We start from the raw sequence: 17,010 nt of genomic DNA on the forward strand, positions 1-17,010 counted from the left end.
TTGCTAGCTACTGCCTTCCCTAAGAGAAGGAAGTACTATGATTATTAAGTAGTAATTTTTGTTTGTTTAAAATCCTCTTTTCCTTCTGTTTCTTTCTCTCTGCTAAGTTGTTGATAATGTTAATAAAGGGTATTTAAAAAGTAGGTAACAGTAGCGACCAAGAGTATAAAATAATTATTTTTCTTAGAATACTTGAAGAGAATTAGGACCAGACACTTAAGGACTAGAAAGGAGGAGAAAGATTAACAGTCCAGTTCTGCTTGGAGTTTAGTGTACAAAATAGATCTTTTCTTTCAACACTATTATATCCTTAACTTTCTAAGACGCATTGGTTATTTAAAAAAAAAAAATTACTGAATACAAATATAGGGAACTTACAAAGTTTTTGAAATACCATTCTCCATTTGTCCTCTCAGGCACTACTGGCCTGTTTCTCAACAGTCTCTTGGCCATAGGAGATGCCCTTTCACTATCAGCGTAGAGGTTGGGGGTTTTTTTTGTGATCCACATGATGCTGTTTCTTAATATTTAATCCTTCCCTAGTGTTAAAGGTCCCATTCATGCCTATGTTTTTATAATGCTTATATTTGCATAAAATGTTACCACTTCCAAAGGAGAACCTAATGCAGGCTTTAAGAGTAGGCAAGATGCAGCTAAATTAAGACCTAAAGGTCGAACAGAATGGTCAGACCTACAGAGCATCTTATCCAAAAGCCAGGAGACAAGAAAGAGCCAAGCTGCCTCGTGCGTTTTACAAGTAATTTCAGTGTGATTGGAGAATAGAGTTGGAGAAGAGGGGAGCGGCAAGGGATGAGGCCAGGGATGTAAGTGAGAACCACATCTTTGTGAAAGACCTTGTATGCCACAAAGGAATTTGGGCTTGATCTTGAAGGTATTAAGAAGCCAGAAAAAGCAGGGAAGCAAAAATCCCATTTTAAAAAGTTTTGGGGGATTGCCCTATCTACAGCTTAGTGAATGGATTTTAGGAAGGTGTTTTAGTCCATTTTGTGTTGCTATAACAGAAATACCTGAGACTGGGTAATTATAAAGGAAAGAAGTTTATTTGGCTTACGATTCTGGGACAGCTGCATATGGCATGGGCCTCAGACTGCTTCTGCTCATGGCAGAAAGTGGCAGGCAGCTGGCAGGTACAAGCAGATCACATGGCGAGAGAAAGCAAGAGAGAGGAAGCAAGAGGGAGAGAGAAGGTGCCAGGGTCTTTTTAAGCAACAAGCTCTCGTGGGATCTAATAGAGCAAGAACTCACTCATTACTCCCCCCTCCCCCAGGGAGAGCATTAATCCATTCATGAGGGAATCCGCCCCCATGACTCAATCAGTTTCCAACACTTCCACATTGGGGATCAGATTTCCATATCATTTTTGGAGGGGACAACACATCCAAATTCCATCATCCAAGACTGGAGGCAGGGAAACCACAGAGGACGCTGGTGCCATAATGTAAGTGGGAGCTGATTCAGACAGTAGACAGATTACAGAGATGTTATGAAGTGAGATTCAACAGAATTTGGGGGACTTTGGGGATAGGAGGAGGAGGAGGCATCGTCAGGGATGACCCTCAGGTATCTGACCAGATTACAGGTGCCATCAGGGTTTGGTAGGTGATTATCAACAGTGGATAATAAGAAGGAAGATGAGAAGAAAGGTGGCTGAGGGTAGGGAGTGGACATCGAAGAGAGGTCATTGAAAAGGACAAGGCAAATAGACTAGATCCCTAAAGTAGAGGGAGACTCTTGGAGAAATACCTGGGGAAGAGAGTTTTTCAGGAATCACTATAGGGAAACTACAGAGTTAATAAAGAGAAGACAATAAGCACTCTTGGATTTTGCAACAAGTAACTTGGCCTGTGGCCTTCAGAACACAAAAGACATTTTCCCCCTTGAATTTCCCACCCCCACATGTGTTTTCTCATTTTATTCAGACAATTTTATGGCATTTCCTCTCTTCAACTGCCTTTCCTACTGTCCTTATCTGTAACCTGATTTGGGCCTTGCCTTCATGGTTTTTTTTTTTAAGGGGTAGGAACTACCTTTTCCGTCCAGTCTGACACTAGAGAAACACATTCATTATTGTGTTGTAAGCCAGAAGCTCATTATTCCTGCAGCTGACTTCCAAAGGAACTTCAGACGTAGGTGCAGCATATTATTTAAGTGTGAACAAAATGCCTCCCTGCTGGAAGGGATGAATTCACTTAAACAGAGTCTGACGTATAAGTAGTGATTGCTAAATCTTATGAAAAATCCCCTTGTACTATCTTCTCACCACCCCCATCCCTGTCAATTTCAGGACAGTCCCATGCCCTAAAGAGCATCTTCAGTGAGTTTACTTTGGGACCTGCAGGGACTAACACCTGTTCTTCAGACAAAATTCTTCCTACCTGGTCAGTCACACACACACTCTAAGAGAATCTCACTGGTCATAGGACTCAACAGACAACAACTCCCACTTGCTGTGTAGTATGCTTGAATTTCTAATGCGTGGTTTAGGTATCCATTGCTGTTAAAACTATTTTTAGCTAGCCTGTTCTATGAATACTAATTTTAAAAGGCCTATTCCCCTTTGACTTCTTCAAGTTATGCCATCAAAATTACAATCCTTACAATCAAGATTTAGACTAGTAATAGAAGTAGCTAATGTTTATTCTGCATTTACTATGTTCAAACAAGGTTCTAAGCACTTTATTTGTAGTAATACGATTAAACTTCCCAACAACCTTTTGATTCAGTTACCATTATTTTACTTATGAAGGAATTGAGTCACAAAAAGGTTGAGTGATAAGTGCTGGCACATCAGAGATACCCAACTCCTGTGGAGCCGAAACCCCAACATTGCCCAGGCATCCTTCCTCTTTACCCATCCCAAAGTCAGAGTTAAGGGAAAAGGCAGCCAACAGCCAGAAACTGATGGTTGTAGAGCCACAGCTGCACCACAGCACCTTGAAAGTATTCAGTACACTTATAGCATCTTATGATCTTAAATAAAGACTGCACCTAGTTTTTCATCATTTTTATTGTATGTAATATTTCAGCTGTACATAGGGGCTCATCCACTGTAGGTGGCAGCATGGAAAGCTAAACACAGTTTATAACATTGATTATCTAGCAGAATTTATGCTAGTAGAAAGCTGGGGTATTCAACCAATTCATAATTTGCTGATATTTGCATTTTAATAGATTTATCTAATTGCATTTTTATTTTAAATGTAACTGAATGTTAGCTCTATTTATTTTTCTTCTCTAAGTAATAAAATCTGAATATAAAAAACTATTGTTAAGGGAATTCATCATTTTAAAAATACTGCAATTAGAGGGCTGGCTGGTTAGCTCAGTTAGAGCACAGCCTTATAACCCAAAGGTCAGGGTTTGTATCCCCCATACTGGCCAGCTGCAAAAAAAAAAGAAAGAAAGAAAAAAGTGAAAATACTGCAATTGGGGAAAACATTGCTAAATAACTTCATAAATGAAAATCTCCATGTTAAATAAACATTGTATTCATTGACAAACTGGATTTTCTGAGAGTGGCAGCTATGGGTTTTGATGCTTTTCAATTATGTCCTACTTAAATAGACATCATAAGATTCTGTGGCAGGATTATTTTTTTTTTTAATGCACAATCCTAGGATCCTGAAACCTTTCTTATAAATTCACTAGGCAATTAATCTCTTAATGTGTTTGTGAACGTCTTTATCATCCACAACACATCACGACAACCACAGTAGCACCTAATTTGTGGAGTTTTACTATTTGGGCTCTGACAGGCTCCATTTTCCAAGTTCTGTGAGTACAGTTCTTCTGAAAATTCACAATTGCTTCACAAGTTTGGTGCTATAATAAACCTATTTTGCAGATGAGGAAACTAAGACATAGAAAGATTACACATTTATTCAGAGTCATAGTTTTAGGTGGCAGGGCTAACATTCAGATGAGCAGGTCTGACTCCAGAGTCTGTTTATGCCCTTTACCACTGCTCTATACTACAGGTGTCCTCTGACACTCACTTTTATTCCATCAATTTAAGGGAGAAGCAATCTTTAAAAGTTTAAAACAGTATGCAGCATCTGCTTCTTCTTTGATTCAGGTAAAGTATATCTGAAGGTACTTCAAAAGGTTTGTTGAAAGATTCATATTATCTTTTACTTCTATTTTTCCATGGGCTTTTTGAAATACCCTCATACAAGCCCATTCTTCTGTTTCATACAGATACAAATAATTCTGACATATTAAAAACCATTTTGGTCAATATGGGCTACCAGAGCCTCTACACCTGTACTATGTGATACAGTAGCAACTAGTCAATTAGCTATTTAAACTTAAATTCATTAAAATCAAATGAAATTGAAATTTTGGTTATAGTCTCACCACATTTCAAGTGCTTAATGTCCACAAGTTTCAGTGACCACCATGTTGAATAAAGATAAGCAGAAGTTTTATTGGACAGCACTGATCTAGTACTATGGAATAGTAATATAATAGAAATATAATGTAATTTTAAATTTTCTAGTAACTATATTTTTAGAAGCAAAAAGAAGTGAAGTTTATTTTAATATATTTGAAAGAAAGTGAGCCGAGATGGCAGGTACCATTCAAGCTTTTTTAAAGAAAGAAATTTGCCAGGCTGTGCTCAGAGTGGCAGGCAGCCGGGGCTGCCCTGAAAATGGTGGGCAGCACCAGGTGTCGGGGTGGTAGAGCTTATATTGGTATGTTGTGCCAAGAGCTGGGTGATACCATCAAGGAGGGCATTATGCTAATGTGGATCGGGGTGGAGAACTGCGTCCTTGTGGAAGCAAAAGGGGTTTCTGTTTAAGTCAGGAGGCTTCTTGTAAAAGGAAGGGTGGAGGGGAGGGGAGGAGGTGGGCTGCGCCTTTTTGTACTTCGGTTTGTCTAAAGTGGCGCTGGTTATGTTGCAGATCTATTGTTCCTGCCTTTTAAGTATAGGAAAAAGGTTAGGGTGGAGGTCTTGTTCTTCTGAAGCTACTTCCTGCTGGAGATGGGCGAAGATATGAAAAAAAATAAAAGATTTAGGTGGTGGGGTATTGGTTTCGTGTAGGGAGGCTGTATTCCTCCGGGGGAGGGGGGTCACTGATTCTGAAAGGCTGATATCCTCCTTGCAGGAACAATTCAGCGACCTATTGGTTGGTGAAAGCCTGCATACATTCCTGCAAGAAATTAGAGAAACACTGGAAGAGACAGGGGCCAAAAAGTAGGATGAGGCACAGTTAGGGGTCCTAGTAGGGGCATAAGCCAGGTTCAGTAAAATGGTTTAAGCTGTTTTGGATCACCCCAGACTCATTTATGTAATAACAGCATTCCTCCCCCAAGAAGAGGCAGGTGCCTTCCTTCTAGGCTATAAGGATGTAAAGAACCCGACAGTTCTGTAAAGTGACTGTTGACTGTCCCGAGTGAGGTGACCTGTCACTGGAGGGAGGAGATGCTATCTATACTTAGTTCTTCTGAGAGTTTTTGATAGAGTTGAGAGGCAGTAGCAAGGCCCACTGTGCCAGTTCCAGTTCCAGGAAGGATCCCTGCCCCAATTAAAAGGTACAATTAGTGCCCTACAGGAGCAGGGGAACTTCCTGAGGGGGGAGCCAAAGTTAGTCCCAGTCCCGTCTCCATCTCTCCATCTGTCTGGAGGGTGATGTCAGGGACAAGCCAAAAGAATATGCAAGAAATCCCTTTGGGGGCAGGCAACAGGATAATGCAGTTTTACGTAGGAAATATATTCCGGTTTTTAGGGCATGGATGAGGAGGGGGTGAGTGAGTGGTAGCATTTGGTGTTAGTAAGGCAGAGTGGGCAGGCCCCGCACAACCCTGACAATGCCCACTGAGGTGAGATTAGAGGAAAGTGTAGAGATGTTTGTGGAAACGTTGTGGGCTGCATCGACAGGGAGGGGGGTGACCACAAAAAGTTTCTCTCAAAGTGGGAGACAGATGAGTCACTCGGAGACCAGGCTGATTCGCTGAGGACTGCATCATCCCTGCGGACCTGGAACCTCCATGTTTCAGGTGGGGGGCAGCATTGAGATAGGAGGAAAAACATGGGAAGGATGTGAAGGGTTAGGGAGCCAAAAGAATTTAAAGGGCACATTGCCACAATGATATTGTTAAGAAGCATCCTACCAATAGGAGGTAAAGAAGTGCCAGGAGAAATCTTCCCATAATGTTACACTCTTTTGCGACAGCTGCTGCCAATCCTGTAGCAAATACTAGAACAGATAGTATAATAGTAGCTCTTGTGCGAGGAACGTGAAGTAGGCCTGCGAGAGTGAGAGGGGGTAATAGCTAGGGAAAAGATCGTCCTTCTGGGATTGGGGGAAGAGCGAAGGTCCTGGAGATTTTCAGTTCTGTGGGTCCTCAAATGAATGAAGTGTAAGGAGATGTTGGGTTGGGGGTTGAGCAGAGGGACCCCTCTGGCTTGGTGTTAACAGATTCTTTGGGTAAAGTCTCAGGTGCTAGTTTTACCAAGGATAAGTGATACCAAGGGGCCTTTCTTAGTACTTTTACTGCCGTGGGGGATGGTGAGAAGTACTGTATAAGGCCCTTCCCAACATGGTGAGAGGGGCTTTGGAATTCGGGTTTTGATATACACTTGTTGTCCCAGGCTCAATTTAAAGTCTGAGAGGGTTGGTGAGGAAAGGATGAGGTAATAGAAGGTTGGCCTGTTCCCTAAGATCCCTAATGAGTGAAAGAGTAGGGAGATACTGGCCTAAAGGCAATGAGCTGGGAGAGGTATGAGAGTGAAGGGCCTACTGTATGTAAGTTCGAGGGGGCTGAGGCCTGTGGGTTTGCGGGGGGCAGCCTGTAGGCGACTGAGTGACTGATGGGTAGGCCAAAATGAGGGATGATTTCTGAGGTGAGAGCATGCGTTACTGCTGTAGCAGCCTCTGAAGTGCAGGGAAAAGCCTCAATCCAACCTGAAAAGGTATTTACTAATGTTAGAAGATAGCATGTCCTTCTGTGGGGAGAGTAATATAAGGGCTGAAGAAGGCATAGTAGGAGTTCTTAGCTTGTATGAACTGAATTATGGAAATCTAAAAGGATTTGCTCAGCTTGTGTAGTAGGGAAAACACAGCGACTGGAGAGAGTATACCAGTTGTCCTTTCTCTGTGCCTCCAACTGCTGGAGGTGTTGTATTTCTTGGAGTGTGTATTGGGATAAGGGCATAGGGGCCATGAGAAGGACCTGAGCAGGAGAGGAAGAGTGGGAGCCTGGCGATTGAGCAGCCTGTTTTATGGTTATATCCGACAGTTGGTTTCCCTGGACTATGGGGTCGTTGGAGGTTTGGTGTCCTCTGCAATGTATAACCCCAATCTCCTTTGGGAGTTGTGCAGCCTCAATAGCTTGTGTTAGATTTACTATGGCATAACCTGCCCAGGGGGTGGGCGTGGAGGTTGCACTCCCATCTATGAACCGTGTAATGGGATGCAGGGAGATGTGCAGAAAGGGATTCAGAAAGAGGTCTAAAGCCTCCCTGCAGTTATGTTTTAAGGGTTGTGAGTGTTTTGGGATGAGAGTGGCTGGATTTTAAGGGAGGGCAAGGTTTAAAAGAGAACTGGGAGTTTTCAATGAAAGTAATGTGAATAAGTTGTAGGCGGGAAAGGGAGAGAATTGACTTGGCCTTTTGGCTGAGAAGGTCTTGACTGTTGTTTAAAAGTTAGTTTAGAGCTTTCTTGTGCTAAAAGAGTGGCTGCCACCAAGGCTCGTAAACAAGGCCCCATCCCATCCTCGAGCTGTGGTGTCTAGTTGTTTAGAGAGGTATGCAACTGGGGAGAAAACATCTCCTGCCTTTTGTCCCCAAACCCCAACTGCCAATCTTTGGGTTTTGGTGATGTATAGGATAAAAGAATGAGATAGGCTTGGGAAAGATAGAGCTGGGGCTGCAAGGAAAGCGGCTTTTAATTGCTGGAAGGGAGAATGAATGAGCTTTGTGGGATCTAAGGAAATGGCAGGATCCCCTTTGGCTGCCCCATAAAGTGGTTTTTCTAGCAGCCAAAGTTAGGAATCCACAGGCACAGATACCCTGCAAGCCCCAGAAAGAAAGGATTTCACCCTTTGTGGTAGGAGTAGGGAGTTCAGAAATTAGACTCTTGAACTGAGGGAGAAGAAATTTGGGCCTTGTTGGGGACACTCGACATACCCTGGAGGCCAGGAAATTAAGGAGAGCAACAGTGTGGGCCTGTGAATCCTCACAGGAGGGGCTGCAAAGGAGGAGGTCATCCACATATTGTATTAAAGTGCTAGAGGTTGGAGGAAGTTCAGATAAGTCTTGAGCTAAGGCCTGGCTGGAAAAGTGGGGGCTATCCCGAAACCCCTAAGGCAGTACTGCCCAAGTAAGCTGTTGGGAACAGCACGTGTCAGGATTAGTCCTGTATATGAGCTGTTAGGCTTTATAACCAGAAGGATGGGTGTATTGAAAGGCAAGTGGGTGAGCCGTGAGAGACGAGAAGAAAGGAGTTTGTGTACGACGGGTTTTAAGCCTATTAGGTGTTTGTTAGTGATGGGGTACTGTGGGACATTAGGGAACAAAGAGGGGTTCAGTAATTTAACAAGGATAGGGGAATGGTGCGTAGCAATGGAGGGAGAAGAAACATCCCATTCTAGGGATTAACCTTGTCTGAGGGGGAGGGGAAGGGAAGGTGGAAGCCTCAGGGGCCAGGTCTGGGTATGGCCTATAACAGGAGTATTGTAGCTGGAGTTAAAGTGTTTAGGGTAAGAGTAGCTTTAAATTTGAAAAGAATGTCCCATCCCAGTAAGGGGGCTGGGCATTGAGGCATTATTAAGAATTTGTATGTAAATTGGGTGTGATGTAGGGTGCAGGAAAGGGTTTGAGTGATCCATGGGTGGTTTTCTGATCCTGTGACCCCTACTATTGTGATAGAGGATGGGGTTATTGGTCCTACATATTCAGGAAGGGTAGAGTAAATGGTCCCTGTATCGATGACAAAAGAGATTGGCTTACCTGCTACAAGGGGAGTTACCCTGGGCTCATGCATGGTGATCTCTGTGGTGGCCTTGGGCCCTGGGCATCATCAGTCCTCATCCTGGGAAAAGCCGAGAAGCTCTGGTAGGAATGGCCGTGAAGCCAAAGACTGTAGGTTGAGAACTGGGTCACTCCTTCTCTGGCACGTGGCACAGTCAATCCCCCAGTAACCTGGCCATTTGTAGTGAGGATGGGTTATGACAGGTCCATGTTGAGTGGCCCAGTTGACCACATTTGAAGCAGTTCTCGGGTGGCTTGCCCCTTGAGGCAGCCAGCTTTGGAGCATGTGAGCCATGGATGGCATTAGCAAGGAGCTGGTATTTGGCCTGATCTCTTTTATAGTTTTTTCGAATATCAGGCCCTGATTGGGTAATGAGATGAGAGTGTAAGGGGGCCATGCCTTCAGGGGAGTTTGGGTCTATATGTGCGTATTCATGTAAAGCCTCAGAGAGGCAGGTTAGGAACTCGCTGGGATTTTCAGTGGATCTCTGAGTGATTTCTCTAAGCTTGTCATAATTGACTGACTTGTGAGTACCCTTTTGGAGGCTGTGAAGTAGGTGTGTGATCATGTTATCCTGGAGATCCCAATCCCCATGGCCAGCCTGGTAGTTCCAATTTGGGTCCGTGCAAGGAACAGCAATTGCTCCCATAGGCTGCCTATTATTTTGAGCATGTACCTGAGCTGCCATCCAGACCTGCTCCCTGTACATGGACTCAAACAATTCCTTCCATCCCAGCCACTTCACAGAAGGGTTATAAAAAGCTGGAGCTGAGGCGGAGTTGTTACCTGATAAAAGGGGGAGAAGGGGAGGAGTTGGGCTGAGGATGAGCATCTGGAGGCCAGGTGTGGGGAATTGAAAGAAATGTGGAGGGCTGATGGATCAGAAGATTGATCAGAGTCTGGAAGGAGAGGTTGAGCATGAGCTAGGAGAATTTGAGACATAGGACAGTTTTGACAGAGAGAACACTTTCAGAGACAGGAGAAGGCCTGAACAAGGAATCTCTACAGCTTTTGCCATTTCAGTGAGTGTCTAAATTAAGTACCATCTTGTGGCCACTGGGATCCATTGTAATGAGGCATTTGAATTTTAATGTCTCCCTGGAGGCCGAGAAATTGGCCAGGGATTAGAGCATGGAAGTTTCGATCATGAGGATCCTGTGTAGAGAGTGAGAAAGGGCAGTCAGTCCTGGTAGAAGAAGCATACCAACAAAGAGCATCCTTTTTGTTGCCCACCGTCTTTTCGAGAGAAAAGCCAACCAGCCAGCTAGAGGAACGTCCTCCAATAGCTGCAGGGCCACAAGAAGAGTTTCCTCGGCCAGGTACCTGGGCTTCATAGAGACCTGAGTTGTAGAGAGAGTAGTCGGGGGAACTGTAGAAGTAGGCAGAACAGACCCACTGACTCACCCTGAATTGGCCGGTGTTGGATGCATTGGTCTGAAACGGCAAAAGGAGAGAGAGTCCCCAGTGTATCTGATTCCGGCAGGTCCAGGAAGGGCGGCCAAGGGCCGATCACCCCAAGAGAGAGGGGATCATCCACACCATTGGCCAAAACCCTTCCCGGGTTCGGCACCATAATGAAAGAAAGTGAGCTGAGATTCTTTCTATTAAAGAAAGAAATTTGCCAGGCTGTGCTCAGAGTGGCAGACAGCCTGGGGCTGCCCTGAAAATGGTGGGCAGCATCAGGTGTCGGGGTGGTAGAGCTTATACACATCAGGTGTTGGTATGTTGGCGTCAAGAGCTGGGTGATACCATCAAGGAGGGTCATTATGCTAATGTGGATCAGGGTGGAGAACTGTGTCCTTGTGGAAGCAAAAGGGGTTTCTGATTTTTCAGGAGGCTTCTTGTAAAGGGAATGGGGGAGGGAAGGGGAGGAAGTGGGCTGCGCCATTTTGTACTTGGGCTTGTCTAAAGTGGCGCTGGTTATGTTGCAGATCTATTAATATTTTAGCCCAGTATATCTCAAAATATTACCATTTACACATGTAATTATTTATTATAATTATTGAATTAAATTAATAAGTATTATTAAATAATTATTGAAATAAAATTATTAATGAGATCTTTTACTTTCCTTTGCATTAAGTCTTCAAAATTTGGTGTATAGTTCACATTTATAGCACATCTCAATTTGCCCTAGCCACATTTCAAGTGCTCAGTAACCACATGGCTATTATGTTATACAGCATAGTTCTGGACTTTTATACAGAGGGTTCTAAACTGGGATATATCCAAATGGGAGTAGGGCAGAGGTCTGTATGGTTGAAAAACCACTGCTCCAAGCTTTTGGGTTGCAAGCAATGCAGATATACCATTTCTAAAATGGTAGAGGAGGCCAGATTGCTAAAACTCAATCTGTGTATTAGTGGAGTAACAGTAGTTTTATATGCATTTTTAAAACACCAATCTGTTTTCAAGATAGTCTGGCTAAATATTTCTTAAAAAGACACACTTTGATGGCATAAACCAACTCAGGGTGATAATGTTAGCTGTGTCATTTTAGTCCAAGAACCAATAAAATTTGGAGTTCTGACTGAGAGCCAGGTATACCTTGGAATGGTCACAAATTGAGTTTATCTATAGACGTTGCCCTCCTTAGTGAGATATTTCTGGTCTTCTACTTCTGAGTCCCTTCCTTGACAGTACTATTTGATGACTCATTATTTAGCCTATTTTTTTAAAACTAACTGTGGTTACCCTTTTTGGAAAATCATCTTAAAATTTCTTGAAGTGACTCAGACAAATTATATCTTCATATTTGGGTAATGTGTTGTGCACATTGTTTTATAGCTGTGTACTCTGCCGTGTGTATTTTTTTTTTTAACTAAATTCTTTCATCTACCTTGAAGTAGTGTTGTAACTATAAACCTATAATTTACTCTACTTTTAAGCTCTTCCTTCTGATAAACTTATCTATTCATATTTGGTCTAATTATAGCTTAGGGCATAACCATGTGTATTATTCACCTGAGTGAGTGAGCTTGTTTGGCAACAAGAGGCTGTTGTTGCCAAAGCTTTACTGTCATCTGTGCTGAATATACTATCTGTGCCTCATTGCTAACTTCAGGAGAGGTAGGCAAGGGGGAAGATGGAGCACGAATGCTGTACTCTGGTCCCTCATACCGACAACTGCTTCTCAATGTATTTCTGCCCTTTAAAAAATTACTTCATCTTTTCTTTAAATAAAATAAATTAAAAACTATAAGTAAAAGTGAACTCTGCTTCATTTACCATCTCTAGATCTATTTCCTCCCATCTCCTCACTCCACCTCACCCCTTGTTCCTTGTACAGCCACTGCCATGGGTTTAGGTATATCTTTCCAGTCCATTTCTTCAAAGACTTTGACATTGATATGTATCCATAAGCAATGTAAAGTATTTATGCAATAGGTTCTGTTTTTAATTTATACAGTAGGATCACACCATACATATGCTGCAACTTGCTTTTCTTACATAACATTTTCATAGACTTTTGACATACTTTTTCTTAATATAGAAATTTGATGTATATATAAGGACATATCTAACACATAAGTAGGTTATGAAACCTAGTAATAAAACAAGTAACACCTGAATCTACCACACACACCGAGACGCAGAACAACCCAGAACCACTGAAGCTCCTATGTGCTGCTCCTCCAACCTTTGCTCCCTACCCATGAAACCAGTCTTCTGAACATCTTTCTTATTCATTTTCTTGCCTTACCCCATATTTATGTGTCTGTTAACAATATATTTTCTTATATGCTTGCTTTTAAACTTTGTAGAAATAGTATCATACTGTATATGTTCTTTTAGGACTTGCTTTTTTGTTTATTCGATATATTTTCAAGATTCATTCATGTTAATCTATGTATTTTCATTGCCGTATATTATTCCTTTGGGTAAATTTATTCATTTTTCTGTGAATGGACATTTGTGTTGTTTCCAATTTTGCTGTTACAAATAGTGCTTCCACAAACATTCTTGTACATATCTTCAGGTACATCTGTGTTAACATTTCTCTGGAGATTATACCTAGGAGTACAATTGCTATTTGTAATATAAGAGTACATTCAACTTAATAAGCCCACATTCTTACCCAAAGTGATCAAATACATTCATCAGCGGTGTATAGGAGTTATGGTTTTTCCACATCTTCTTCAACACTTGTTTTTGTCAGGCATTCATTTTTTGCCTATATCTTTTGTAAAACAATATTAATTGCAATTTTAGAATTCATTTCCCTGGTTTTGATGAGATTGAGCATTTCTCATATGATTACTGGCCATTCATGTTTCTTTGTGGAAATGTTTATTCATGTCTTTTCTAATGGATTGTTAGTCTTTTTCTTATTGATTCTTAGGAACTTGTATATTCTGGACACTAGAATTTGGTCAGTTTTATATGATTGAAATATCTTTTTTCAGTTTGTGGCTTGCTCTATCATTCTCTTCAGTGAAACTCTAAAATTTTTACTTTGCGTTTAAGTGTTTAATCTTGTCTGTAACAGAGCTTTATATATTTTTTGAGGGTAAAAATCCAATTTTCCTATTTTCCAAATACAAAAACTGTTTTCCTAGCCCCATCAGTTCTGACATATACCAGGTTTTTATATGTGTTTGAGGAGTTTCTTTAAGACTCCAGACAAACTTTAGAATCAACTTTTTTCATTTAAAAAAAAATGTTGGACATTTCATTGGAATTGTGATGGATCAATTTGGGGAAAATTGACATCTGTAGGATAGTGGGTCACCCTACCCATAAACTTGATATCTCTCATTTATTTAATTCTCTTGACTATACTTCAATAAATTTTATAATTTTCTCCATAAAGATCTTATGTATCTTTCATGAAACTTATTCATAGGTTCCTTATATTTTTAATACTGTTGTAACTTATTTTAAAATACATTTCTAATTTTGTTGATGTATTGAGATGAAGTATTGGATATCGATCTTATATCCAGCCACTTTGCTACACTCTTTTATTAAGCTTAATAAACTGTATATAGATTTGGGGTTTTTTTTTCCTGTGAGCATAAATACTGCAAATACTAATAGTTTTATTTCTTTTATCCCAATCCATATACATTTTATTTTTCTTGTATTTTTCTTACTTTGGTGAATATGATCTCTAGCACAGTACTGATTAGAAATGGAGAGAAAGCATCCATGTCTTCTTCCTCAATTTAAAGGGAGTACTTTTAATATTTTACCACTGAATACAGTAGTTGCTGTGAGGGTTTTGGTGGATGTCCTTTATCAGGTTTAGGACGTTTCCTTCTATTCCAGTTTTGCTAAGAGTTTTTTGTTTTGTTTTGTTTTTTAATCATGAATAGCTATTAAAGCCCACTGAGTCCTTTTTCTGCACCTATTGAGATTATTATTTTCTCCTACTTTATTCTGTTAGGTGAGTTACATTAATTTTTTATTATTAAGCCATGCTTGCATTCCTGGAATAATGACAGCTTGGTTAGGATGCTCTTTTGATATGCTGCTCAACAGTGAATTTTTTATAGATATAAACCAATTTCAAAATAAGGAGGAAAAGAAGCTAAGTCTTTGGCACTAAAATCTTTCCCAAGCACCTTAGTAGGGTTGCTTACCTTGCTATAGGGTGTGAGGAGAATTTCTAGCTATGATGTAGGTAATAGCTTAATAAAGTAAAAAGAACACTATAAAGCTGAATTCTATCTCATTTTTCCCTCTGTTCACCTGAGAAAACTGATGCAATTCAATTGACTCATGAGGGCTTTATATTCCTTAGTGAATTTTTCTGACACTCAGAAACATATGTTTCCTGCTAGTAGCCATATGGCTTCTTCACTTGCTTTGCTATTAATTCATCATCCAACAAACATTTACTTACTATGTATTAAGGACAAATCAAAATCTATTTGACATAGAACATGGAACTTCTAAGGAAGGACAGAAGAAGTAACTGTCACAGAACAGTTATAAAACAAAGTGATAAATCTTAGCATCTGCAAACCACACTGTTCATGATGTATTGGATGGGGGTAAGGGGTCAGGAAATCCTTTAGGTGGGGAAATAGGAAGAAGATGTAGATGAGATATGATACTTGAGCTGAGTCTTCTGAATGATGGACGTTTACTGATCTTCAGGAACATTATTTGTTAGATAAGGAATTAGATTAGTTGTTCTCCAGCAGCCATTCTAGCTTTAAAATTTTGTCTCTTTGACTCTAGGGCTATGTCACTCTTTTCAGGACTTCACAGATAATTTAAGCTTTATTAAACATTTGTGCTCCTACCTCTGACCCATGGTCCTTCAAATCTTTTGTTCTATAGGCTTAGGATTTTGAATGGTGAAACAGAATTTTCTTGGTTCTGTTTTAGTAAGTAATATCAAAATATTTTATTAATACAATAATGATATTGACATAGGAATCATAATATAGAATTAACCTATTAACTTTGTTGTGTTTTTATGGGATTGCTCAATTTATCATAACCATAGATACATTTTTTTTAATTCCAGGCTTTATGTAATTTCTAAGCACATTTCATTTGTATGTCTTATTTCAGTGCTGGACCCAAAGGAGACAACATTTATGAATGGAGGTCAACTATATTGGGACCCCCAGGATCTGTCTATGAAGGAGGGGTGTTCTTTCTTGACATTACCTTTTCACCAGACTATCCGTTTAAACCCCCAAAGGTCAGTATGAAATATTCATCCATTTTTAGTAATATGTATTCTTATATGTGTATATACATATACATATTTTTGAATATATATCTCTCTAGGAATGCATGTCTATTCTGTTAGCATAGACAACTTCCCAGGACTGATAGTAAGTAAAAGGAGACAGAACATGAAAAATTATAATTTATTTTCCCCAACCCAACTTTTTACTCATATCTCACTGCTTTTCTCATCCTTTCTCATTGTCTCTTTTCTGTGCCTATGTGTTTTAATGTAACATAAAAATCCATCTTTCATGGGTAGAAGTGGGGGAGTGAGGTTGAGCCAGGGCCAGCCCTAAAGCCCAGAGAACCAGACATAGTGTAGAGCCAGAGCCGACCCCAACCCCAGGAGCTGGGCTAAAAGGCAAAGGAAGCCTCATCAAGGCAAGGTTTATATTATAGCACAGCTATGGAGCTTTGAGTTTTGGTGCCTCCAGGGTTTAGCTGCTCACATGAAGTACACATTCACTAAAATGGAAAGTGTAAGCCACAGAGACTTAAAAATTGTGCCAAGAAAATTCAATAAAGAAGTATTTATAATAGTCCATTAATGAAACTGATTAATTGAAAAGTCATTTATGTCCACATCTAAAAAGAAAGTGCATGAGTGCAGTGTAATCAGAACATGGAAGAATTCTCACTTTTTTAAACCAAAATTATATCCTCTGTCTTCACTTTGCCTTTACTGCTTATCAGTCATTTGACTGTTTTAAGTATCATCTCCATAAGCATTTGTTCTCCACCATGGGAAAGGATAAGACCCTGAGGACACTGACTCTATGTATTGGCCACCAGAAAAGAATTCTCATCTGGCTCTGACTTAACTTCTCAATGCAGAGTGAAATAAAACTTCTTTGGGTTATAGGTTGGAGTAAACAATTTTAAACACAAGAATAAAACTAGACCTTCTCCATGACTTTCTGTAATTCCTCTCTTTTCTTTTTTTCCCTCCTTCCTTCCTTCCTTGCCATTGATGCTTGGAGAGTGTTTTGATATAAAAACAAAAAGTGATAGCTATAATTGTCCTCATTTTACCAATGACAAAACCAAGGCACAAAGTTACTTGCCCAGCATTATACAACAAGCAAATCTTAGTGTCAGCATTTGAACCTGGGAAGTCTGGCCCCAAAGTCCATGCTCCCCAGTACATTACGAAACACATTTTATCCAAGCTGACAGGGCTAGTGGCACTGGTGACCACCCAGAGCTTGCATTTGGTAGGTTTTCAATGAGCCATAGTGAATCTAATACTTATTTTCTGCCTTTAGTGGATGGGAACCGTATACCTTTCCATTCTACTTTTGACTAGCTTATAAATCACCTG

At 40.6% G+C, this 17,010-nt stretch overlaps 1 protein-coding gene across 1 annotated transcript in view; it reads left to right on the forward strand.

Annotated features, from left to right (window-relative positions):
- UBE2E2 (ubiquitin conjugating enzyme E2 E2) overlaps window positions 1-17,010 on the forward strand; it is a 361,055-nt gene that overhangs the window by 263,915 nt on the left and 80,130 nt on the right. Inside the window, exon 4 of the mRNA XM_063114307.1 lies at window positions 15,525-15,657. Within this exon, the coding sequence (XP_062970377.1) occupies window positions 15,525-15,657 (133 nt within the window). The remainder of the gene's footprint in view (window positions 1-15,524; window positions 15,658-17,010) is intronic.

This window comes from Cynocephalus volans, chromosome 11 (genome assembly GCF_027409185.1).
Source record: "Cynocephalus volans isolate mCynVol1 chromosome 11, mCynVol1.pri, whole genome shotgun sequence".
In the NCBI taxonomy this organism is placed as follows: Eukaryota; Metazoa; Chordata; class Mammalia; order Dermoptera; family Cynocephalidae; genus Cynocephalus; species Cynocephalus volans.